This window comes from Thunnus maccoyii, chromosome 12 (genome assembly GCF_910596095.1).
Source record: "Thunnus maccoyii chromosome 12, fThuMac1.1, whole genome shotgun sequence".
NCBI lineage: Eukaryota > Metazoa > Chordata > Actinopteri > Scombriformes > Scombridae > Thunnus > Thunnus maccoyii.
The window spans coordinates 18,383,482-18,409,161 of NC_056544.1; the positions used below are offsets into that span (position 1 = coordinate 18,383,482).

Below are 25,680 nucleotides of genomic sequence, written 5' to 3' on the forward strand. Positions count from 1 at the left end.
TGTTGAATGAATTGAATGTGGTGAATCTCAGATGAGCTCAGGAACAACAACACACTTAAAGTTGAAATGCTTTTAATGAACAGCACCATAGAGAAAGAAAATCGTACACCACATTATGTCATCATTAGTTTCAATTTCCCACGCAGGGGAGATGAATTGTTGTAGTAAACGTAATTATTAATAATACATAAACTTTGTTTTTACTGCACAGTATGAATACATAATCAGTGCATCTAATATTACACATTATAATACATGGTGAATATTATAGAGAAGGAGCACAAATTATTCCCCATGATGACAAAAATCTACAGTAGCTTTACAGATGGAACGCAGATGAGTATTTACAAGGAACACACTGACTTTGTAAGCCTTCTTTTTCCAAGCTTTTTGTAGCTCAGTGTTTTGCCACTTGAGTGCCCTTAAATCTAAATGCATGGACAAGTAGAATAAAATTGTCTGAACTGTTCTCTTTTAATTATGACTCATAAACTTCTCTTATGCTCAGATTGCTTGAATTTATCCCGCACACCAACCCACTTTTTGATATATAGTAGCTTCTGGATGTTGACAACCACAATAATATAATTACAGTTCATTTAGAGCCAGAAAAGCTGTTATTGTACTTTGATATTTACACTTTATCTCTTGCAGTATGATTAGAGGAAATTCATTATATCTTCATATGAGAGCAGGAGAAGGAGCAGAAAGCAGGATGAGATTAAGAGGTCTGGGGACATCATGAACATTTCATGATCAACCTGTTTTCAAAGCCTTCAAGGCAGTAAAACCCATTTAAACTTCAAGATGAAACTTAGAGTAATGTGAGACGTTTCTGTTCTATCCTAAATCACAGCATTTTGTTGAGCCCCATGGTTTAACAGAATATGTCCAGAGGCACCTCCAGTTCCCCAGCATGCAGTTATGTAAGTTTTATACAGAGCAGTTAAGAAATTATTTATGACCAAAATGCACCTTCTTAATATCAGTAATCAGCAAATGTTTGGCACATACTGCTGACTTAAGTCTTTACCCAAAGATGGAAAGGTAGGTTTTAAAGGGTCTAATTGTCGAACCACTGGTATATTTCCTCTGCTGAGTAAGATACTTGATTACTTTCAGACAAATTGTAAAATCTGTCTTATCAAAGCCCAATATGCTTGTAGACCAGGACACTTTTTCACTACTGCATCATGACTGATCAGTGGTCCCCAAATTAATCAGGGCTGTCCTCCATCTAGACTTTGCAGCAGTATTTTTGTTACAGATTATATTATTTTTCTTGCCAAGCATTAAATGTTATGGTTTTTCACCTTCAGCTCTTGCCTTGATGGAGCATTACCTCTCTTGTAGAGGTAATGTTGGTGCAGATCAAAAAAGTATCTTGAGGAGTCACACAATGAAGTTGCTTGGGGCCACTTTGATTTTTTGTTTTTATTAATGATTCACCCTAAAAATGCTGATCTGTGGACAACTTAAGTCTGTTCTGTTCTTTATAAATTTTAGTAGAGCTGAGAAAGAATCTACATGTTGAGCTTCATACCATTTCAAAATGATCCTGTGTATTTTTAATCGCTTTTTATTATTTTGTACTCACATTAAGTTAATAAAAAGTTTTAAAAAATTGTTTCTCTGCCAATCAAAACCCCATCAAACTGATCAAATAATAGATAAGTAAAACTTTATATCTGTGAATTTTCCTTGTAATGCAAATAGATCAATTTTGAAATCTAAACTGTAATAACCACCTAATCCAATTATTTCTCTCAAGTCTGAATAACAACTAAAAGACCTTAATCTCTTTCTGCAGCTCACTGTATGGGTGGAATAACCAACAAAAGCAAATACATTTCCTCTCTTCTGGTGCTGTTTTAATCAAAAGCATTTAAGCTGATTTTTGTTAAGTGCAGACATTTCCTTTTATCCCTCAGTATACTTTATCTACCAATTTGCATCCAGCCTTCTTGGCAGAATGTTGGATATGCAAGCTCTGTTTCTCTCTTATGTGTCAAAAAAGCCCAAGACTTTATCATCATGAGCAATAATACAGCGTGCAAAAAAGACTGTACCAAATTTGTCTTCAAGTCAGTGAAAAAGTCATGGGTTTGTCCTTGCATGAGGATTGTGTTCTTGCATGTACAGTTGCCTCGGGTTCAGAATTTGGTTTGGTAGCTGATGTGGGAGAAAAGAAAGAAGCTGTTTATTCTCTTAAGTAGAAGTGGAGATAAGTATGGTAAAGTTAAGCCAACATAGTTATGAAGGAGGTTATTTTAGTCTGATTTTGGGAGGATCAGTTTTTATAAATTCAAACAGTGGCAGTAGATGAAGCATTTCTTTAGTGGGCTGATATTTATGTCATGCTTTATTAGAGACTTACATAGTGTGATATTTACTGTATTCTCCATTCATGTCATTATATTCACCTGCTTATGATAAACCATCTTCTGTTCTTCCTTTTTCTCATATTCAATAACCCTTTTTTCAACTAGTCCATTGTCACATCTCCACCCAAACAACCCAACAGTGAAGTAAATCATTTAGTTCTTTTTAGTTTTAAGTTTGACTGTCGTTCTCCTCAATGATCATCAACACTTTCTGTCTTTTGCTTTCCCTGCTTATTAAAAAAACCCCTCAAATCTTGTGTTGAACAGCCACCTTCCTTCAGTTCTTCAATGATATCACTGAGGGGAAAACACAACAAGCAGTATTCCATCAAAAAAAAATTACCTTATAGCATTTGCATTGTGTTTTATTTTCATCTCAGTCACCCTCACCCATCTTTCTTTTCATCATGTCTATTCCAGGAGTTTCCAGAGAACCCAACCAGCCCTGGTGTCACGCCTAATCATGCCCCCAGGTAGCACACCCCATTGATAATAGATGCTCCCTCCCATGCTGTCCCTCTCTTTCATACATACTTAAGACCATCTCATACATCATTTCCTCAGTCGCTACAAATGACTTGTTTGGCTGTGGTAGACAAGCAACCAAAGAGGGGTAATTATCCGACTGCAGTGAGCAATTTAATATCTACCACTGTGTCAGGACAGGTTAGCTTGTTGTGTTTCTGTATTTATTGGCTTTACAGAAGACATGAGTTGGTTGGATTCTCCAAATGCACAAAGATTTGACTCTCTGCACTACACAAAACCTGTTCCTTTTTACTGAATAATGATGCTTTCTTTCTCATAGGATAAAGCCCAGTACTCCTGTGAAAACATATTACATATTTATTGAACTGTTGTACAAAAAGCTGAACCACCTGAGATCTATTTGTTTCCCTGCAGCACAGATTTCCATTTAGAGGCAATGCATTTGAGGCTCGTGCCGGATAACATCACTAGATGCATTACTTTGTGATGTTATCACAGGTCTGCATGCAGTGAGTTTGCACAAAACTATAAATGGTTCTTTGTCTGCTGGAATAGCAATTTTGCCAACAGGACTACCAATGGTTGTTATCCACATATCAACAGCTATTCAGCGAGCACCTTTGCACATTCAGGGAAATGCAGACATATGTGGATGTTTCAACTTCCATAGCTATAAGAATTTAACATGCTAGTATAAAAACAGGACTAAAAATATGCTGTTTTCTTTCTCCTCTCCCTCCTTTCATTCATCTTTCCCCACCTGCCCCTTATTTACTTTAAACTCTCTTTTCACTACCTGTGAAACATATGCGATGTGGCTGATTTTGGAACTTCCAAATCTGTTGTATTCATTACCTCATTATTGTCCACATATGTTTCTGTCATTCATTGTCCTCGCTGATATTCTTGTGTCTCATGTGTTAATAATGATCATTTTTTTCTGTCTTTGCATGAAATCTCCTCGTCACATATTAATTTCTCCCCCTCGCGTCGCTTCATGATCGTCCTGGTCGCTCTCATTTTACCTGTGGCTCATACCCTTACTCCACCGTTATCATCACCCCCTTCATCGCCCCTCCCTTAATCCGGTTGAACTCGTCTTCCCTCCTTCCCTTCCCTCTGTTTTGCAGAGCACCTGTGACACCCTCCGGAGTCACTCGGACAGTCTCGGATTCACGCCGAACATGTTACCTCGTCACCCGACTCTAGGCAACTTTGAGGAGTTTGCTTGTTGACAACATAAAGTAGGGGTGGGGGCGGCACATCTGGGGACTTGACAGCAAACTGTGAAATAATTTATGTACTTAACAGAAAAAGGTTTGAGTGTATACTCAAAAAAAGAATAGTAGAGTTTATCAATGCCTGAATAGAAATAGAATACTATCATCAGAAAAAAAAAGACCACTTCCAGAACAGAACTCAGGTTTAACTGCCATGTCAAGGCATCAGTGTTAATTAATTCATGTTTCATTTTGTGGATTTTGTTCTTTTTATCCAGTCACTTTAGAGTATACAATCAGTAAAGATAAATGTGTCCCAAAAAAAGGGATTCTGAACTGTGTTACAATGAGTTATGTAGTACTGTTGTGCTAGTTTTGCTGTACATCAATCAAAACAAAAAACAAAACAAAAAAAAGACATGTGGATTGGTATGTGTAGCATTGCAGTTTCTTATCAGTGTACCATCTCCAGCATCTTAACAATGCTGTTTAGAGTGACCTTATACCTGTCACCAGTTAGAACAGGAGAGCCTTTCTGAAGTTTGCTCGACTTTGATGAGCTGATTGTTGGTCAAAAGAGCTGCTTCTCCGTTGCCTTTTGCTACTATGATGCTTTGAATTGTCTCACTACTTAGACGACTGTGCTTATTCAATTTGAAAATCGAAGAGGAACTTGATTATTTGTATATATTTATGCAAGTATTTTGTTTTGATCCCGGGACAACAGAAACTACTGAATTGGATGTTTTTGTTAACTTTAGGCACTTTTTACACACAGTAAGGGTAAAAAAGGTGGTTGATTGTACCTTTATACCTTTATATAGCTGACATTTCAATTTTCATTAATGTTTCCCATTTTTTTGGGATAGTGTTGCTATGCTGTCACACACAAAAGAATGCTAGCATTCAGCTCGCTGAAAAAGTTGGACCTTAATTCTGTTAATTAATCTGAAACAATCAGGCTTTCCTTTGCCTTTCTTAATAATTCTCAGCTATGTTTCTTCATTACAGTGTCTTAAAAGTGTTCATCAGCACAATCCCCTGTGATAGTAATCTATTCTCTATTGAACATAAAGTATAGTTTAAAAGGCTTGTTGGTGACATTCCTAAACCTAACAGAAATTTGTAAATACCCACAATCAAATGCCATGAAGAAATTCTATACTGATCATGTGAGACATTTGTCAAATATAAATATAGATATATATAAGTTTTAAAAAAAAGTGTTTCTTCATTTATTCTTGCAACAGAAGGAATTTGGACTTTCTATCTCGGTGGACCATAAGTGTCTTTGCGTTACTGGTGATTATAACATGACTGACAATTGAATAGTCTTTTATTAGATACAGGAAATTGCCTCAAAACATCAAACACCATGCACCTCAGCCCCATTCTATTCAGTTGATTTATAACGGAAATGCATTGTACAATTTTACCATTGTATCCTATTATCATTATTATTCCAGAACATGTAATAAGTCACAAATAACAGTTTGTGATGTATAAATGATCAAGTATAATAAACTATATATGTACCCATCTTACTCACGTACAAAACTTTTCTTCTTATCTTCGTGTCAGTCTACTTCCTCTCTTCTTAATGTTCACTATGTGTTAATTAAATCCTTGACACTACAGTTATGGATTTGTAGGTACACTTACATATCCTCACTATTAATACTTTGCTGAAAATTGAGACAAGAGTCTGCGTTTTTTTTTAAATGTGAAACTTTCAAGTATAATGCCAATCAAGTAAGTGGTGTTCATAACACTGTAGCTTTATTACTCTGTTGTCTGTGTATTAGATGACTGTTGATGTGAAGCACAAACCCTTGGAGATCAGCCATCACTTGAAAGCCAATGACTGGGACGTCTATGGTTGTGACTACCTTTAATGGCTCTAGTTTTAACTACACACACTGTTACACAGGGTGTGTGCTCATTGCTCCAGCATTATCAGGAATAATTGTGTACTCCAAGAGGAGCAAGAGACCACCTCGAGAAGAGACTTTATCCAAATGGAAATATACCTTTCAGGACAAAAAAAAGGTGAATCAGTGGCGTTGTGTTGTGAGCAATAAATGCACTGAATCAGATACCACTGTTATCAAATTGACATAAAAATATATATATTTGATTTGGGATTCCCATTTTCAATTCATGGCGTATTTAACAGCTGGAATGGATGTACGGTAGACTGAACAGCTGCCAATTGCAACATAGACGTATAATATGACAATTGTATATTAATCATCATCAGCCAAATGCATTAAGAGACACAAATGCCAACTCATGTTACACAATGATGCTATTCTGATGATGCTACATTGCCATGATGATTTTGAGTGTGTGTGTGTGTGTGTCATGTTGTCGGGTTAAGCATAAAAATGATCCAGCAATTACCGCAAACTGTGGATGTAGGATTTGTGAAACTGTCCTTGCCTTACTACCAGTCAAAGAACAGCAGAGTGTATCTGAACAGGCAGAAACTATAACTGAACTGTTTGTGCTCATTAAGTAGTCCTCAATTGATATTTAACACATAGCTATGGCCAACTAGGTAACAGTACTCTATATATTTCTGTCACCCAACACCTAGATTTGAACCATTTGATTCTTACAGCTAACAATTTATGGCACACCGCCCATTTTCTTCCTTGCATGACCATTATGTATCCCTATTATCTCTGGTCTCTTAATGTAATATTACCCATGCTATTCACTTTGTATTGTCCAAATGTACTTGGGAGCCAGATGAATCAAAATGCTGTCCTCCGCATCCTGTGGTACAGTGACTTGGATCATTATAACACAAAAATCCTCCTCCAACCAGACTTGGGATTGTGCAATAGTCATAAATGGAAAGATAATATGCAAGTGTAGGAAAACTGCAATATCTTTCCAACAATTTTAATGTATTAAATGAGTATATGTGGCTTGAAGTAAAACAAAAAAATGTGCCTTTAAGACTGGTTCTTACTGGTGACATCAAGATTTTCATGCACACACACATCTGGGGAACTGCACTTGCTTCATCTGGCTCTACATGGTCTGTGTGCATTTTATTGTAGATATGTGATTTTAACTCTGAACTGTACATTAAATAGTTAATACTTAACTATGTGTAATGTACTCAGTCTTAAATCAAACTGTCATGAGCGTTTCAAACCAAGTTACTGCTAACTTAAACAAAATGACACATAGTCGAATAAAACGTGGGTTTGATGTACACCGAGTTAGAATTAAAGCTGGAGCGGGGGACTTTTGTCTCCCACCTCTGGCAGTGAGAGTAACTACAAAAACACTGCCAAGATGTGCTTACCTCATTGGCTACGCTGTAGCCTACTCCTTCGCCACTGTCGCGGATGTAAAATGTTGGATAGATTGCCGCGAGCAATCCCCCGCGAAATGACTCGATTCACTATCAGAATTTGATCCATTCGGTCCGATAATATTTGGAAAGTCTAGGATAGCCGCACGATTCAATTAAGTTAGCAGAGGGCCAACCGGAAGTTAGCTGACTCGGCCAGGGTAAGTCTTTGGGTGCGCATTCAAACAGCCAGCGCGGGAATGTCCCTCCCGACATGAGATTTAAGAACTCTGTATACTGTGAAAATCAGATACTTGTGATATGGTGGTGATATACGGTGATATGCTTAATCAGCATTGTGTGAAGTCGTTTGGCAAGGGCTTGAATGTAACGGACACTCATTTATATGTAAAAGTTCCGCACTGTAGGTTAAAATCAAAGTCGCTGGTCGCTACTTGAGATCGGAAAGTTCACTCTTCACATTGGAAACAGACAACAAAATAATCTCACTACAAAGTCCATTTAGTCATTCTAGAGCTTCTGATCAAATCACACCACACTCTTCTTCCTCAGCAGATGGAGTTTGCCCAGTTTTCATCAAGTATTCAAATCTTTTACTTCAGTAAAAGTAAAAATACCACAATATAAAATATACTTTTTAGTAAAAGTCCTGCATTCAAAACATAAAGTAAAAGTAGAGATTTATTGTCAGCAAAATGTACTTCGTGTATCAAAAAAGTAAGTGTTTTGCATATGCAGTATTCAGTATGCATTATGTGTGTTGTTATACTGTATGTATATGACTGTATTACTGTTGCAGGTTAGTGTGTAAGTAATGTTTTAATGTTGGTTAAAGTGGAGCCTCTGCACGACCCATTGCAACCATAGAACATACATCTTGTTAGGTATTGTTCCTCCATATTTGACTCTGAAATACAGTGTGGTAGAAGTATCAAGTACTAAAAAATTATACTTCAGTAGTGCACAGTACATGACTAAATGTTCAGTTCACCACCAAATGTTATGGAATTGTGCGTTAAAATGTTCCCAGCACTTTAAAGCAAAGGTCTGACTTTTGAATGAAGAACTCACACTGTGACAAATAAATACTTAGGCAATAATACACACGTTTTCCCAATTTAATACACTCAGGTAGGGTTTGCAGCTGTAGTCTTACCTGATCTGGTATGACCAGTAGCTTGTGCTAGCTAATGTTAGCAAACTTGAGAAGCTATGCAACTAATATTACTGAGTCAGTTTGCTGACTTTTTGACTCCTCTTTACTAGTGTTATTGTTCCACTATGCTTTACCTTTTACCATTATCCTTAAAGTGTCACTTGTGGTCAAAGGTACATTATCTCCTTTAAGGACTTGTCACCCATGTAAAACCACATCTATAATGTGCTCATAAAAATGGAAATGTGGATATTTACAATCCCATAAAAACTGGGAACACTCCATGGGCCAAAGAAGATCGTCTGGTACAGTTTAAAGCTCAAGAACAGCTACTAAATAGACCTTATGGTGAAATTATTTTGTAAATAACTGGGTAAAATATAACAAATGCTGTAAAAAATCAGTTCCCAATATACTGACAAGATCAAGGTGACTATGAATGAGCAAGCTGAATTATTTTCAAAGAAAAGCAAACGTGTATTTATGTCCACTTTACTGAACACAGTCTTATTGGCTGAAATATACAGAAAAAAATATCACTGACAATATTTGTCCCAAGTTCTACCAACAAAAGCAAATGTACTAGCAAAGTGCAAAATCCACTCTTCATTCGAAATTAAAGTTTAAACTGTATAAAGTAACTCTACATCAGTTTGAAATGTCCTGTGATCACAATGAGATAATGAAATGCTGAGCAAATGCTTGTTTTTTTTCTTCAATATAACTTTACCCATACACACATCTTTCAATCATTTTAAATCCTAAAAAGGGCCCACTAAATGCTATAGATAGAGTATTATTAAATCATTCAAGAGGAGAGTTTCTGAACCAAATGAAGTAGTGCTACATTTAAAAGAATGCCAAAAAAAAAAGAGCAGACATTCCATCATTAATAAATACATGCATCCATTAACTCGTCTTACATCAGCAAAATGAAAATGAATCATTTCCCTATTAAGACAGCTACTTCAAACACAACTCGTTATGTAGGCTTTTATGGGATAAGTAGCACTCTAACAATCTGGAGTAAAATAACACTGCAAGCTGTTGACCATGTTAATATAATAAGTAACCAAAATGGTGCAAAACAATCATATGAAAATACAGATTATCAGTGGATTATCTGGATTTTTTTTTCTTCATTTCTAATTTAACTATTAAAAAAGCATCTCATAAAGGCTAAAAGACACAAGTATAACGATAAAAATGATGTTAAAAAAAAGCAATGTGTCACTAATGGTCCACTAGTTATTAACATATATATATATATAGATATATATATGCATATATCTCTATATTGGCCCATTTACTGATAACCGGCCATAATCCTGGCTGTCAGTGTTCAACATATTTAATAATAGATAATTAAAGAACTTCAAATAAAACTGTCAGTTACAAAGTGCACAAAGAAAAAAACAAAAGGGGGGGTTGGGGGAAGCCTGAGAACAAGAAAATTATAAATTAGCTTCCCATGCTATTATACAATCTTGTGATAGGTAGTGGGACAAAGAGTTGTACTGTTGGTATGTGAAACATAAGAAATACAAGTTTGTCGTCTGTTGTGGTCTAAAAAGAAAGAAAAAATAATGGTAACACTGTTATTGCTATAATTTCCCAGGATGTTTCCATGAAAAGAACTATGTAATTTGGTAAAATTATAGGGAAGATAGAGTTCAATTGATACACTTCAAATTGATTAATTCTGAGCACAAATGTTTAGTTTCCCTACAAACACTCATACAATTTAGCATTTATGGATATATATGGTTTCCAATAATAAATTAATAATTGTTGAATATTTCCTTGGGTTTCATTGGAATAATTCTTTCAAGGAAATACACATTTTTTTCTGTAATTAGTACAAAAACTACATAATTCTATCCATGAAACCTCTTGGAAAATCTCTCAGAAATTACACACCTGTAGAATAAAGCATTACAAAAATAACATACAATTCTTAAAAAGAGGGGAAACATTGACTTCAGCCTTTACAATTTTCAAATGAATCACTTGCTTGATTTTCTAAAACTGGTAGATGAATTTAATATAACTTATTTTTAAATAGCGACTTTGTAGCATTAGCTGCCCAGGGAATCTGTGGTCTCCACCACAGCCCGACTGACGCCAACATACTAGCGGATATTAGCTTATCGCATATAAATTGTATCAGCGTATGTAACAGCCAATAAGTGACAAGAAATCGCCATACAGAAATGTTAAAGATATGTCTGACATAATTTAGAAAGGGTCTCTGTTGGATAGCTTGTCCACCTGTGTGCACTCATAGATAAGATCATAAGATTATTTTTTAATTGTAAAATAGTTTATACATTGTGTTTGTTAAGGAATGAATGTCAGCCAATAACTAAAAATTATCAGATTTTTTAAATTCTCACCGTAATATTGGTACTGGCATCATAACTCCAGTATCAGTCAGGCTACAGTCTCCACCAAGATAAAGATTTCCATTAATAACAGCAAACTGCTTTGCAAAACACAGCCCTGTAAGAACAGAAACCGTCATGTTTCAAATTGAATTCAACCAAATGAGATCATCACAGATTCAATGGGCATGTCTCAATCATTATAGACAATTTAAAAATCTGAAGAATACAGCACGTGAATTTGATTATTTGGGAGCAGAAGGGCTTCTTGTCGACAAACATTTCCTCAGGTATAAAATATAATCAATGCAACAAATAGTGCAGCCTCCCAGAGTAGTGCTAACTAACTGGGAGGCTTTTATGTACCAAATTAAACAGGCTTGCAACTTAGAAGAACTAAAACCTTGCAGAGCCACCAGGACTTTGTTCCACACGGAGGCACAACAGAACGAAATGCAGGGGTTGTCAAACCAGTGAGGGATTTGCCTTGTTGGTACTGGTCCTAATGACCCAACAGAGTGATGGATGATTGATTCTGGCGGCTGAGGTTCAGCGAGAGGCAATTTAGCATTTAGGGTGGGCAGAAATCAGCAAAGTATGGGTGCTGCAAGGCCTCTTCCGCAGAGATCCTCTGGACAGGATTACATTTCAACAGGTTCTAGATGAGATCAAAGGAAACTTTTTTAGTATGAGGACGGCAATCTGATGTTTTTTACAGGCAAACTTGTCTGTTAGCAGTAATTGGCAGTAGTTGCACAAACAGTTATAAAAGAATGAAAGAAAAACATTTTATGGACCACATATGTGGAAATATTGATATTTAAATACATAAGTGGATGCATGCATATCTGGAAAACCACACATTGCTGATGATGCAGATTCCTAAAAAATCTAAAGGTAGGAAGATCAAAGTACCTGGAGTAGATCCCGTCCTGTGCTACTGAGTTTGGGGACCACATTCACCAGTGAGGTGGTGGCTGGATACATGGGATATGGCTGCAGGGAGAAAAAGAAGGCAGATAAGAATAGTTCAGTGAAAAAAAAACGACAGTAAAACACAGTGTATACTCTACACACTGTAGGTATTACACAATTAGACATCAGTAATTTACCTTGTAATCTGGGAGTTTTGTCATTGTCTGCCACTGTTCTTCAGTTGGTGTTCCCAACAATGTACCAAGAGGTTAAAGAAAAACTTTTTGTAATTGCAACTTTCATAAATCATTGCTGAAACAGTGGATCAATAGTTCTGCTCCAACAAACCACTATGGTGTACAAATGGTGTCAAAAAAAGATATCTGAAGATTCTTTTCAACTGGTCGTCCACATCGTTCCCAGGGAATAAAGGCCTTCCAGCATTAGCCAGCTCTGAATGGGACATGGAATCAAAATAAATCAAGATAAAATTTTTGCGTATATGTATTTTGCAGTACAGACTATTTTGAATCTCTGTCAATAACGAAAAACAAACCTGCAAATATGCATCCAGCAGACCACATGTCAATAGAGGTAGAATAAAGTTTAGCACCAAAAAGCACATCTGGAGGCCGGTACCACAATGTCACCACCTACACACAGACACAGTGTTAAGAATCTGACCAATTATCACAGGCAAATGGGTGGTAACACAACCCTTCAGGCATTCAGTGTAATCTCTGTTCTCACAAAGCGATGGATTTGGCAGCACTGCCACTAATACTAAATAGTGGATTAACATCAGCCATCTGGTTTCCATTACAACTTCTTGAAATTTTAACAAAACGATGCTTCGTCAGGTGTCAAGTGTTTTACAGACATTTTTCCAGGTAACACAAAAATGTGTCTGGTGAAGAGCACTGAGACTGAAAAGAATAAAATAAAATAACAAGTACAAAAAAACCTTCCCTTTCCCAGAGAGAATGTGTGGGCTGACTGAAAGCAGCTTGAAGTGCTTGTGTTTCACCTTGAAAAGTTTGAAAGTTTGATTCAGCGCAGATGTAAATTCTGAACACATGCTATCACTACTAACTTTTCTTAAATCCATTTTTCAGAGAAAAATGAAGTTACATTTGTGGATCTTCCAGCTGGAAAAGCATAAATGTGCTTTCAGCTACTCAGTAATTTGAAAATGTCACATGGTTATGAGCACAAAGATTGTACAATATATGTTAATAAATAATCAATGTCCAAAAAAGTGACACACAGATGACATAGATTGAGTGTGTTATGCTGTTTTGTTTTGGTTTTTTGCTCCTTTTACAGCACATCTTTGAGCTCTGTGTTTCAAAGTTGTGAGCTACCTAGGATATTATTTGTTTTTTTTTTTTATTGATCTGGGTAAACACTGTTTACCCAGTGAATTTTAAAAATGGTATGGGGACCTCTGAATGTGTCTGTTGCAAAAAAAATCTGATTAAAATTGCATTTGTGCCTGAACAATTATTATTAAAAATAATTATCTAAAAACTAAAATGAAAGCATTGACACTGAAAGAACCACTTTTTTTATATTTGTTGGGATTTGACTTCATGGACTTGCTGAGCAATGATGCTGATAAATGGCACAAAATGCAATACTGCCACCATAATAACCTCAGTATAAAATTTTTGCAGCATGCACTAAATGCTACACACTGTATATCCATGCAGTGTGAAGGAACTGTAGAATCGTTCATTTCTTCTTGCTGAAACAGTGCTAAGACTCTCAGGGTCATACATCCTCTGAAATAAAATGACCTTGCTTCAAATTGTCAGTGCTTCAGACACTGTCTCCCTCTAGGTTTTCTGTTTATTACATTTTCAGATCAGTAGTGTCACGCTGGGTCAAGTGCGCCCCCATGACACCAGCTTGCCAAGCCCTTAGGTCAGCCAACCAAAACCACTAAACCTAGATGAGCCTTGCCTGTCATTTCTCTGATAGCATCAGCAACAAAAAAAAAAACAAAACCCACCACTTCAGCTATACGCTGGTGTGTGCTCCACTGTCTCCCATCATACACTGAATGTCTTAACTTCAGATTCTCAGAGAAAAATTGACTGTTCACACAAATAATAAGACCCCAAATAAGGCAAAAGCATTTTAACAGGTTTAACACATTTGGGATTGTAGAGGAGGCCAAATATTTACTGATGTTATTGCAGTTTGATGGTTTATATGTTCCTGCGCCATATTCTGATATCACTTTTATAGTTAGATATGGATTTTAGGTCATGTCATTCAGCCTTAATACAAAGCCTGAAAGCTTTCATTTTAGTGATGAAATATAGTTTCATTTCAAAACTGAGAAATTATTTTCAGAGAACCAGATTTGGGACCATTTACTGTGGCTACATGCATCTGATATTACTACTTTTAAATTCTGGATTAAGAAGCATAAACCTTTTCTAAATGTCAATTAGCACCAGATTTTAAGTCTCTCAATGACAGTCAAAAGTTCAGATATCAATCACGGACTTCACAGATGCTGAATGTGCCAAAAGTCAAAGCAATTTCACACAGGTTATGCAGTTTAAGCTTGTAGCAGTCAGTCATTAGCACCTTCTGTGTTAATCATGTACAACAACCTACCTCTGCTGAGTAACACCTCACAGGAATGCCAAAGGCTCGAGCCAACCCGAAGTCAGCCAGCTTCAATTCCCCATTCTACAGACAGAGACATAATTTACCAAATTGAACATGATTGTAACACGTCCTAATAAACTTCAACCTCCACAGTGCATCGCATTCAACTAACTTTTTCACACAAACTGTTACTAAATAAAAGGTTTTCATAGTTTTAGTTGCCCTCCTCTTACTTTCAACATTACAGACTTAGGAAACTAACTGAGCCAAATGATTTGCTCACACAGTTATGAATATTTACCAGCTTTCCTGTCAAAGTCCAAATGCACCTAAACACTCACTCTGTTGATGAGGAGATTCTGCGGCTTCAGATCTCTATGAAGAACATTACGACTGTGACAGAAAGCGAGGCCTTTCAACAGTTGGTACATGAACGACTGCAAAAACAAGCATAGGGACAAACAAATATTTAAGCTTTTAATTCACATTTTCAAAAGAAGTTACAGTCATACTGATGACAATCTGAGACCAAAACTAATGCAAACTTAACTATACATATTTAAAAAGGTGCAATATACAACATTCAGCCCCTATTTTCTGTGTAAAGATATAGTGGAGTAATGGCGAACTGGGCAGAGAATGAAGTCACACTCCCTCTGTGTGTGTTGTAATCTGAGCCTCTCTGTTCTTTGTTTTGATAGCCGGTCCAGCCGCGCGTGCAAGTTAGTGCATGTAAGCGTGCATGTTCGTGCATGTGGGTCCCTCCGTGTCCTCCTCATTTCCAGCATGGCGGCCGTGTCACAACCTTCCTCAAATAACAGCTAAACAGTACACTAAAATATGTTTCTGAAAACATTTGAGACAAGACATAGGGAATGCAGTGACAAAATCTTGATCCATATTTGATCAGCACTGCCTAGTTTGACAGTTTGATCTGAGTTTCGTGAGCTGTCTGTTCAGATGCCGCTTTCTTTTTCCCCCCCAACATTATTAAGTAAACAATGCACACATTTGTTTTGGTCTGAGATGCTGGTGCTAGTGTGACATCTTGTGGAGCTGAATGTCGTATATTACACCTTTAAGCAGTTGTACTGTCCTTGATCAAACTCTCTTTATGCATTATCTAGGATCTTTATGTCTCACCTTCACAGTTTCAGGATCTAAATCCCCATTGCAGCTGTCAAAATACTTCTTCAAATCCTGTAGTTAAAAAGAGGACATGAGCTTCAGGAGGTGCACATTAACAACATACAAGGGATGCAATATTTTCATCATCGATTAATCTGCCAATTAGTCGTTCGGTTTTTAAAATGTCAGAAAATGTTGAAAATCACAATTTCACAAAGCACAAGACACATCCTAAAATGTCTTTGTCCCAACCAACAGCCCACTACCCAAATAAAATCAGTTTACTATCATAGAAGACTTAAGAAACTAGAAAATATTCACATTTAAGACGCTGGAACAAGAGAATTTTAAGCATTTTTCTTTAAAAAACAAAACAAAACAATTAATCAGTTACCAAAATAGTTGCCAATTAATTTTCTGTCAATCAACTGGTCGTTGCAGCTCTAGTGCACTGTAAGTTATGGATGATTTTATCTCACCTGATCACAATATTCAAAAACCAAGGTTAACTTCTTGTCACTGTGCAAAACATCATGTAGTCTGTAGAGGAAAGAGCAGTTTTTAGTGTTTGTTTATATCAGGGTTAAATGAAACCAACTTATTAAACTCACATGATGAACAGTGAAACTACCTGTCATTCCCACCTAACAGTTAAATTTCAAACACTGACCTGACAATGTTTTTATGCTTGAGCTCCTTCAGAAGACAGATTTCTCTCAGAGCAGAACTTGGCACTCCCTGAAAGAAACAGTAATCAGCACTGAGCTGCTAACTGCTTGCTCGCAAACACTGACACAGAAATTATTTTATTCTCAACACATTACCTCGTCGTCGTCGTCCAACCTGACCCTTTTCAACGCCACAATTTCGTGGGTTTCTCTGTTTTTCGCCTTGAATACTGTCCCGTATGTACCTACGGAATAAATAACGTGAAGTTAAATCACAGTTATCGTTACTGATGAATGGCATAGCAAGTCCTATTATCAGCTAATGTTAGCTGCCAAGCTAATATCATCTAAGCTGGCAGGCTGAAATATTCAGACAAATCTTGTCACTGACACATTACAGTGTTATACAATACTGCACAAACTGCACTGTGCAGGGTTAACTAGGGAATTAATTAACGCAGGCATAAGTCTTACAATCTAGCTAACGTTAGCTAGCCCTGCAACTACATGAATGCTAGGTTTGTAAACCAGGCTAGCTCATATTAACTTTACAAAAAGCGTATGAAACTTACCCTCTCCGATTTTTTCAAGCTTTTCATATTTCTGCATGGTTGACCAGTGAAGCCAGCCTTGACCTTGCTAGCAAAACAATGAGCGACCAAAGCCCCAAATTGGGGTTAATGTTATGATAGCTAGCGTTAGCTTGCAGCTATCTGCACTTGCTGCTCCTGGTCGGTCTGCAGCCAAGCTTGTCTTGTTGCTCATCTAGAGGCTGAAAGATGAACTGCAACATAAAAACCAGGGACGCCAGAAACACAGTGCTTGCTGAGATGCAGCAACATCCTGACTGGCTGTGACAATAATGATCAGTTGTTTTCATTTGTGGGACAGTTGAAAACATTTTCTGAAAGACTGCAGTTGTAAAAGGGAGCAAAACGACTGTGCGTAATATAAACTAGTGTACACTTTAAAGGATAGGTTCACAATTTTTCAAGTCTGTCTTAAAACAACAGTCAGGTACCCAAATGAACACCGAAAGAAGTTTTCCTCGCTGTAATCATTCCCCCTGTTCATATTGGCTATTAAAAGATCCCCTTCAAATGTGCTTACAGTCTAAGTGAAAATCTAGTGTGTCCATACGGTCATTTTGTGCAAAAATGCACTTAAGTGTTTATCTGAAGCTTATATGAGGCTTCAGCGGTCTGAGTTAGTCATATCAAGTAGATATCTGCCACATTTAGTCTTTTTAGCATCAAATTCCCTCTTAATGTTTCCTCAGACAGTATTTCCCTGTTGAGCTGCAGTGGAAGTATGGTAACAAAAAGAGGGACTTTGGCACTGAAAAGACTAACGCTGGAAGATATTTAATTCATTTGACTAATTTGAATGCCTGAAGCTTCATATTAGCTTCAGATAAACTAAATAGGCCTACATTTCAGTTTTCAGTACATAGGGGAGAACAGGGTAACATGAGCCACTTTTTACATATGATGATTTTACTGCAAAATTAAAGTGTATTTGTTTCAAATGGGAGGTTGTTGTGTACCCATGGAAATTAAAACAAGTTATCTAATTATTACGGTTTAAGAACAATGAGCCATCAAAAAAAGTTAGTCCAATGGCACAACTTACCCCAAGGTAGGGGTAAAATGAGCATGAGGATGGGGTAAATAGTGCTACCATTATATACTGATATAAAAATTACACAAAATCAAATAAATTAATTATAAAATTAAAAATAATTTTGAACTTTATTAATGCCATCAATTTAACAAAGGCAAAAACTTGCTTTTTTAAGTAAAATCATACACTTGTGTCTTGTTGTTCAACATGTTACCGAAACATTTTCAGGAAAGATTAAACTGTGATCTTTGTGTGTTAACTACAGAAAGAAAGTGTGTATAGCTTACACTGGCTTAAATTAACATGTAATAATGTCCAAAACTTATCTTTTTTAAGTAAGATACAAGACTGATAACTTTAGTAACATGATGAATTCACTTGGCATGACAAAAATCTTTTTTTTTTGCTCTGTTTTGCTGACCACTCTCTCCATGTGCTTGAGTCTAAGATGGATTGAGTAATGTGAACTATTCTTTCTTAATTTGTGGTCACATGATTTCTTTTGCTTATGATTACCGAGATAAAGGGGGTGGCTCATTTTACCCACTGGCTCTATTTACCCCATTCTCCCCTACAGTTGTAAGAGAGGTGTACAAGTGTTCATGAAAAAAACCACATTAAATGTTTCTTAACTTGATTAACTTGATCGAGTTAACTTGATTGTTTGTAATCTAATCTCAAACTACAAATGGATTCTGCAAGGTAGTTGTCACGCTGAACACCTTGATCAATTAAAAGCAAATGTAAAATCTATTTGCCTGAGCAATGGTGTAGACCATATTATGATGCATTAAAATCTTTGCTATCCACTTGTTCAGTTTGGTGAAATGAGCACATAATACAATAAAAAACAAGGGTGATGGTTGATATTCCCCACTGTCCATGACTTTGTCTTAGCACACATAAGAAGGACGAATAAAATAACGCCAGATCAAATCGGGACATCATACCCCAAACCAATATTTTGAGTATCAAACATTCACCATATGTAGGGTTGAAAGGTAGCTTGAAAAATGTTTTTTTTAACTTCATGAAGGACAGTGACTGGGGTAATCTTGAATCTATGTCATAATAGATTAAAATGGTGACAAGTTAGTCAAAAGTTTTATCTTAGAGGTTAGTAAAAACGCAAATATAGAGGTAGGTGTCATCTTTAAATTCATTAACAGTCATGACCTATATACGTGACTTTCCAAATCAACATTTAGCAAATACAGTAATCAGTTTAAAAATTGGTGATGGTGACAAAACACAAGAAATGACACTATCCATAAGGCATTGACAGTACTCCTCATAAAACACGTACCCTATTGTATTTGTAAACTAGTGTGAAGATCATCTGCATTATGATCCATAAAAAGGAAAAAAAATCAGTACACTCATTCAAACACAATTTTATTTTATTCCTATCATATTATAATTTTATACAGAATAAATTATTTTATGAAATTTCCATTTCTGTTAAAGACTATACAGTAGTGTGGTTTGTTCACAGGCTGATCCAGTTGGTCCACTTATACATTTACATGAATGCATTTGAAAGCCTTTCATAAAATTAGACAGTGGGCTGGTAAATTTACATCACCTGTTTTATACAACTCATCTGTCTGCCTGAGCGTTCTCTATGCATTTAAAAATATTCTACTACTCATCGTAAATCTACAGAAAAGTTGTTGCAGTGGTCATTTCTTCCCCTCAGCTCTTTGCCTACGGATCAGATCAGAATAAAGTCCTCCTTTACTCAGCAGTTCCAAGTGAGTCCCAGCCTGAAAAGAAAAGAGGAAGCTATTAGATATAATTAAAACTTACATTGTCAGTACATTCATATGGAGGCATCCAATATATCTGTATAAATTACCGAACATTGAATGAAGTCAAATCTCTTCAGTGCCACCCTGAACTTACAATGTAGTCTAATAAATTAGCCAAGGCATTTAACAAGAGATAAGCGGCCTCCATTTCTCTAAACACTCTGCTACCTCACCTCCACAATGCGGCCATTGCTCATGACACAGATGAGGTCAGCGCCTTGAATGGTGCTCAGCCGGTGGGCGATGATGAGCACAGTGCGACCCCTTGTGGCCCTGTCCAGAGCTTCCTGCACCACGCGCTCTGATTCTGCATCCAGAGCGCTGGTCGCTTCATCCAGTACAAGGATGCTGGGGTTCTTAATCAAGGCGCGGGCGATGGCAATGCGCTGTTTCTGTCCACCTGATAACGTCACACCTCGCTCGCCTGGGTTTCGAATATATGAAGCTTAGTATTTAAAAGGCACATCATTTTTTAAATAGTAATAAGAGTCTTAATGAGAGCACATACCAACCACAGTGTTATAGCCATCTGGGAAATCTGTAATGAAGCGGTGAGCGTTAGCTTGCTTGGCTGCATTAATGACCTCCGCGTCAGTGGCTTCAGGCTTCCCAAAGCGGATGTTTTCAATGATAGATGATCCGAACAAAACTGGCTCCTGCAAAGAGTGGTGGAAGATACAGTGAAAACTGGACGGCAAATGGGAATAATTAACACGTTGACTGACACTGATTGATTATTTATATTCCTATTTAAAAATTGGGACGTATTAATGATGAGCAATCTTTACCTGATCAATAAATCCGATAACTTGCCCCCTCAGCCAGGACAAGTCGAGCGTTCGAATGTCGAGTCCGTCCAACATGATGACACCACTGGTCGGGTCATAGAAACGCTCCAGTAAGGAGGCTACTGTGGACTTTCCTTCAAATTTATAAAATTAATTAATTTATAGGCTCACGGTTACATTGTTTTATTGTCACATGATTACAATCAGAATCATTAACGAAGAAAAATACCCCCTCCAGATTCTCCAACGATGGCGACAGTTTTGCAAGGTGGCAGCGTTAAGTTTAACTTCTTCAAGATCTGATGTTCAGGTCTTGTCGGATAGCTATAAATATACAAAAAAGAAATGACCACATACGTAGTTTCTTCTGATATTTATGTTCAGTTAATGTCTACTTTAGTGTTGCAATCTATTTTTGTTTTGAATTAAGATTCTAACCTGAACGAAATGTTCATAAAATCAACTCTTCCTGTCAGTGAATGGTAAGGAATGCGTCCTCCTCCAGCGAGTGGGATAGTAGGTTGCAAAGACAGGTATTCAAAAACACGGGCCCCAGAGCTTATTCCTCTCACCATCTGTAGAAAATATTTTGGACACAATGAGTCAACTGAAATGCCAACTCAATTGCTACACACAAAATATTTCTTTATATAATATTCACTCACCTGTCCAAAGAGGATAGAGATACTGGCCAAAGACCTAAGCATAAAGAAGATGGATTTGTTATACCCTAACATCAATTAAATCTATTATTTAACTTTATATGGTGATGCAGAGTTAACATTATTAATTGATGGGAGAAGTTGTGTCTTTTACCTCTGCACTGTCTGGGAAGCAACCAAGAAAGACATGAGGTCTCCAGGGGACATTTCATTGCTAGAAATTAAAGTCCCTCCTGCAAAAATAGTTCCCAGAACAATGCCTGTATCAATGATACACAACACAAACATGTTATCATACTGAACATCCTGATGTAACCATTTTCTCAACATTAGTTGCCTAAGTGAAATACACTCACAGTTCAGGGCAACGTTTGACAGTCCTTGGAAAATTGCTATTCCAGCACCAAGATTTTCATTCATTTCGCATGATTTGTCAACTTCATATGCATATAACCTGGGAAAAGAGATTTTTGGAAATTAATACATATTATCTAACATATCTGATGTGACAGTACAGTGTCTTCTAAAAGTACTATGGCTATGAGTATATCATAATATACTATCACTGACTGTAGCTCCCGCTCCTCCATAGCAAAAGCTTTCACTGTCCGCACATTTCCAAGTGCCTCGTCTGCCACTCCTGTTGCTTTTGCCACCTTAAATTGAACACAAAGTTAAATGAACAGCAAATTAAACTTAATCTGTAAATAACAAAACAATAGCAACTCCAGTTTATCTCAGATTGTACATGCAATTAATAGCTTTGTGTTACTGTGTAATAACATACTTAAGCTTCATGGTAGCAGTGCAAACGTCTGTTCTCAAAACTGCCAGCAAGGACAATTTTCTGTCTCTTCTGACAAATTGGGAGTGCTCATTTTCAGTCTGACATATCTTACAAAACAGGCATAGTTATGCTGTATCTTTCTGTTTCTATGTCAGCCCATGAAGTTATGCAAAACACAGATAGAGTCAAAAAGAAGTTGCGAAGAAACTTGGCATCTTAACATTGAGTTAACAGTAGTGAAAAGAGATCTATACTGTGTTTAGTAAAGAGGAAGTACAGTATGTCTGCCCTCTGTGATGAGTTTATTGTTGAAATTCATATTGCAATCAATCCTTTCAAAGATTCAGAGCTAAATGAAACTACTATATTTAGTCTCACCTGTTCTTGAGCCAAACGGGATAGTTTGCGAAGGAATGAGCCAAGGAAAGCCCCTGCTCCCACTAGACAGGGAATGACAACCACTGTCAAACCTGTGAGCTTAGGGGAGATGACATATAGAGACACAAAACATCCAACTGTCTGTGTCATACTCCTTAGACCCTGCAAAAAAGAGCAAAAAATGGGATTTAGAAGGACAAAACCAGCATATATTCCTCCATAACACACATATTATTGGTTATTTTGCAAAAAAATCAGCACTTTGATGCCATACTATGACTATTCAAACATGCATGTGGTTATACCTGAGAGATGACCAATTTAAAGGATGACTTGAACTCCTGAATGTCAGCAGTCAAGCGATTCACCAGCTGCCCAGTTTTATTGGCATCGTAGAAAGCCACATCTTGTCTGAGACAAAAAATAATAATGTTGACAGGACTCCTTGTTGGACTGCAGATGTGGTCCTTTCACAACAGTGGAGCATTAGCGTAAACATGACATCGTTGTGTCCTACATAGTGTATGTTCTGCTCTAAGTCAACACTAAGGAATATGTACCTTAGTAAGGATGCAAAAAGGGTCTTCCTCATGTCAGCTGCCACTCTCTCTCCCACCCTTGACAGCAGGATGATGTAGCCGGTCGTCAGCAGGCCCTGCACAAAGGAGGTGATTAATGGCAAGTTTAATAGACCGTTTTCCAGGAAACAGCTGTGACATTTATATGTTTGCATGCATATTTTGTCAGAATGACAGTGAGTGGAACAGAGCATGCTGAAAGCTAATGAGCATCATAGCTCTAAGAAAAAATAGATTTCTTTAGAAATTAGAGATCTGCAAGCAGCTGCTGAATGAGTAGAATTATTGCAAGGAATATGTGTTCAAATAGGAGCATTTTATTATACAATTTAATAAAACCATTAGACTGCAGAAAGACAGTGCCAAAAAATGTGTAGTTATACATCTTTGCAACTACGTTATAATTATTATAAGAGATAGACCTATGCCAGAATAATTATCTCATCATAGGCTAATTGTTGTTGATTCGTGCGAAAAGCAATGACATGAAAAGTTGTGCTACTGCTTATGATATTTTTGGACTTACTTGGATGCCGTACAGTCCAAGCAATTTCAGGGCAGGAGCCCTCATCTCATGGACATAATTCCCAGTATGTTCCCTGAGGTAGCGTGCCACAACATTCACCAGATCCCCAAGCATCAAGGGGATTTGAATATTCAAGATAGCGGCACCAAAAGCAAGCTAAAAAAAGAAAATGATCAGGTTTAGTTGATCAGGGTCTTAAACATGTCACATTGCATTTTGTTTCAGAAACACTGACATTGTGTTTAAGTGAACTGATTCAGGCTTACCACCACAGCTCCAATGAGAGCAAGCAGCTGAGGTTTGACAAATTCCCACAAGATATGCCATTTGAAATCAGGCACAGGACTTTTGGCTTCAGCCTCCACTGGAGTGTTGTTATTCACATCTGCCTCGCAATAAGCTACATGGCAAAACAGACGTCCGGAGACAGTAAGTAGTGCAGGTCCCAGGATAAACTTCAGAGCCACTCCCGGGGGTTTAGATGTTCGGGTGGTGGACTGGCGGACGGCTCTCTGAGTAAGGCTCCAAATGCGACTGACAGCATTACCAGGTTTTTGTGAGGAGCTATGTGCATTTGATCCCGGAGATGTATACAACCTGGATATGAAAAAGAACATTAATACACCTGGGCATGCAATAGCCTATCATGAAAATGTTATAAATCTAATGCAACAAAAGCAATGCCTCTAAGAACTCTACAGGTATCATAGCCAGGCAGGTTTTACACTTTAGACTGATCTAAATTAGGACTGCAACTAGCTATTATTATCATTATTAATCTGTTAATTATTTTCTCAATGAATCATTATTAATTCATTGTTTCTCAATTTTACACTGGAGTCGTACAAGAAAGCGAGGCCAGTATGAACAGGAAGAATGATGACAGCAACCAGTAAGTATTGTACTTTCATCAAAAACACTCTCTAGTTTCACATGATTTTTAAAGACTTTATTTATGTATTTGCAATCCCAATTGTAATTGCTTCTCTCAATGTGAAAATAATGTGTAATGTGTGTCTGTGAATAATCTGTGTGTCTGTCTATGTTTAAACTGTATTTATTCTTGCACACAGTTCTCTCTTGAAAAAGAGATCCTGATTTCAATGAGACTGCCTGTTTAAATAAAGGATTAAATAAAATTTTAAAAAGTAGTTGGTTTGGTCCAAAACCATTATTCCATTTATAATGATGTAAAACACGGAAAAGTAGCAAATCCTCAAGTATGAAAAGCTGGAGCAAGCAAATGTTTACCATTCATGCTTGAAAACAAAATTCACTGCATAAAACATTTCAGATGTTTTGTTTTCATTGTGAAGCCTGTATGTTGTTGTCTGATGCTGGATCTGTTTTACACACAGAACCTGAAGAAACATTTCATTTAAAAATGTATTTTTACAGTCTAGTCTCTATTCTATTTTAAGTTTGAGTTAGTCTAGTTAGTTAGTTATAGTTTAGTTTTGAATTGTGTTTGTTTCTTTTACATGTCTCACTGTTTTTGTATTTTGATTTATGTTAAGTGCCTGCTGCAACACTTTAATAAAGTACTCTATCTATAAAAACGACAAATTAATTGAAGCGTGAAAATTGTTGATACATTTCCTGTCGCTCAACTGATCAATTAATCGACTGTTTCAACTCTAATCTGCATTACACAACTCGAACAAACAGGTACATCTCACTGTACATATGAACACTGAAGTTAACCAGCTATGTCCAGACGTCCTGTCTAGGTCAGTAAAGTAGGCCGACGCTTGTCAGTGTTAATCAACACATAATAACGTTTTAATAGGTCGGCTGTCATTAGCTAAGCTAGCTGCCGGGTGACTTTACCCTACCGTGAAAGTTTCCAGAAATCTGCTGTTTTATTGCATCTCGGATAAAACGACAGTGACCGCACAGGTGCAGTAATGTTGGCTCTGCACCAAATTAACTGAAACATGTTTTTATGCTTGTTTCATGAATAACAGTTAGCTCTAAATAATCGTTTAAGCTCTGAAGTAATCCAAAGGTAACCTACAGACCGCCATATTGACACTAACCCAGAGTGCATTTCTGTGGCCACAGAGGACCTCAGCTTTATTTTCAACTGCGGCTTCAGGCCGCGGTGTGCTACTTTATTTTACAACAGGCCATAAACTGAAGACTTTTAAGTGATTTCATGCGGCATCCTGAAACAAAGAAGCGAAAAAAGTGGCTTTCTTCATGGAAAACTCGAAAAAACTACAAT

At 37.0% G+C, this 25,680-nt stretch overlaps 3 protein-coding genes and 1 long non-coding RNA gene across 6 annotated transcripts in view; 1 reads left to right on the top strand and 3 right to left on the bottom strand.

Moving 5' to 3' along the window:
* Positions 1 to 7,211, top strand: part of asic1c (acid-sensing (proton-gated) ion channel 1c) — a 100,630-nt gene extending 93,419 nt beyond the window's left edge. The window contains exons 10-11 of one of the 2 annotated variants that reach the window (XM_042429842.1): positions 2,805 to 2,857; positions 4,004 to 7,211. In XM_042429842.1, coding sequence (XP_042285776.1) covers positions 2,805 to 2,857; positions 4,004 to 4,082 — 132 coding nt within the window. In that variant the 3' untranslated portion in view covers positions 4,083 to 7,211. The remainder of the gene's footprint in view (positions 1 to 2,804; positions 2,858 to 4,003) is intronic. The other variant, XM_042429843.1, reaches the window with a different exon arrangement.
* On the bottom strand, positions 56 to 7,952 carry LOC121909343. The gene is made up of 2 exons (XR_006099414.1): positions 7,416 to 7,952; positions 56 to 2,681 (listed from the first exon to the last, which is right to left on the bottom strand). It is a non-coding gene; the product is annotated as an uncharacterized LOC121909343 (long non-coding RNA).
* Positions 7,953 to 9,056: 1,104 nt separating this feature from the next.
* cdk5 (cyclin-dependent kinase 5) lies at positions 9,057 to 17,235 on the bottom strand. The gene is made up of 12 exons (XM_042429844.1): positions 16,873 to 17,235; positions 16,457 to 16,545; positions 16,303 to 16,370; positions 16,112 to 16,172; positions 15,648 to 15,704; positions 14,846 to 14,941; positions 14,511 to 14,585; positions 12,436 to 12,532; positions 12,263 to 12,332; positions 12,077 to 12,137; positions 11,880 to 11,960; positions 9,057 to 11,622 (listed from the first exon to the last, which is right to left on the bottom strand). The coding sequence occupies exons 1-12, from the start codon at positions 16,907 to 16,909 to the stop codon at positions 11,536 to 11,538; spliced, it is 879 nt and encodes a 292-aa protein (XP_042285778.1). The 5' UTR covers positions 16,910 to 17,235; the 3' UTR covers positions 9,057 to 11,535.
* A 2,070-nt stretch (positions 17,236 to 19,305) lies between these two features.
* On the bottom strand, positions 19,306 to 25,589 carry abcb8 (ATP-binding cassette, sub-family B (MDR/TAP), member 8). Of its 2 annotated transcripts, none has more exons than XM_042428166.1 (16): positions 25,493 to 25,589; positions 23,720 to 24,050; positions 23,454 to 23,609; positions 22,910 to 23,004; positions 22,655 to 22,760; positions 22,350 to 22,511; positions 21,755 to 21,840; positions 21,541 to 21,638; positions 21,339 to 21,444; positions 21,188 to 21,221; positions 20,961 to 21,097; positions 20,752 to 20,846; positions 20,523 to 20,656; positions 20,243 to 20,390; positions 19,908 to 20,158; positions 19,306 to 19,689 (listed from the first exon to the last, which is right to left on the bottom strand). In XM_042428166.1, the coding sequence occupies exons 1-16, from the start codon at positions 25,501 to 25,503 to the stop codon at positions 19,606 to 19,608; spliced, it is 2,034 nt and encodes a 677-aa protein (XP_042284100.1). In that variant the 5' UTR covers positions 25,504 to 25,589; the 3' UTR covers positions 19,306 to 19,605. The 2 variants fall into 2 exon arrangements, with proteins under 2 accessions (XP_042284100.1, XP_042284099.1); XM_042428165.1 differs by lacking the exon at positions 25,493 to 25,589 and adding an exon at positions 25,289 to 25,486.
* Between the last annotated feature and the right edge of the window lie 91 nt (positions 25,590 to 25,680).

Excerpts from the sequence above, each read along its gene's own strand:
- abcb8 (XM_042428165.1), bottom strand. The coding sequence starts at position 25,392 with ATGTTTCAGTTAATTTGGTGCAGAGCCAACATTACTGCACCTGTGCGG. Across the intron at positions 22,761-22,909 it reads CTTTTTGCATCCTTACTAAG|ACAAGATGTGGCTTTCTACG; the intron begins GTACATATTCCT and ends TTTTTGTCTCAG. Across the intron at positions 20,657-20,751 it reads CGTTGGAGAATCTGGAGGGG|GAAAGTCCACAGTAGCCTCC; the intron begins GTATTTTTCTTC and ends ATAAATTTGAAG.
- cdk5 (XM_042429844.1), bottom strand. The coding sequence starts at position 16,909 with ATGCAGAAATATGAAAAGCTTGAAAAAATCGGAGAGG. Across the intron at positions 16,173-16,302 it reads AAGCATAAAAACATTGTCAG|ACTACATGATGTTTTGCACA; the intron begins GTCAGTGTTTGA and ends TTTCCTCTACAG. Across the intron at positions 11,961-12,076 it reads CAAAACTCCCAGATTACAAG|CCATATCCCATGTATCCAGC; the intron begins GTAAATTACTGA and ends TTCTCCCTGCAG.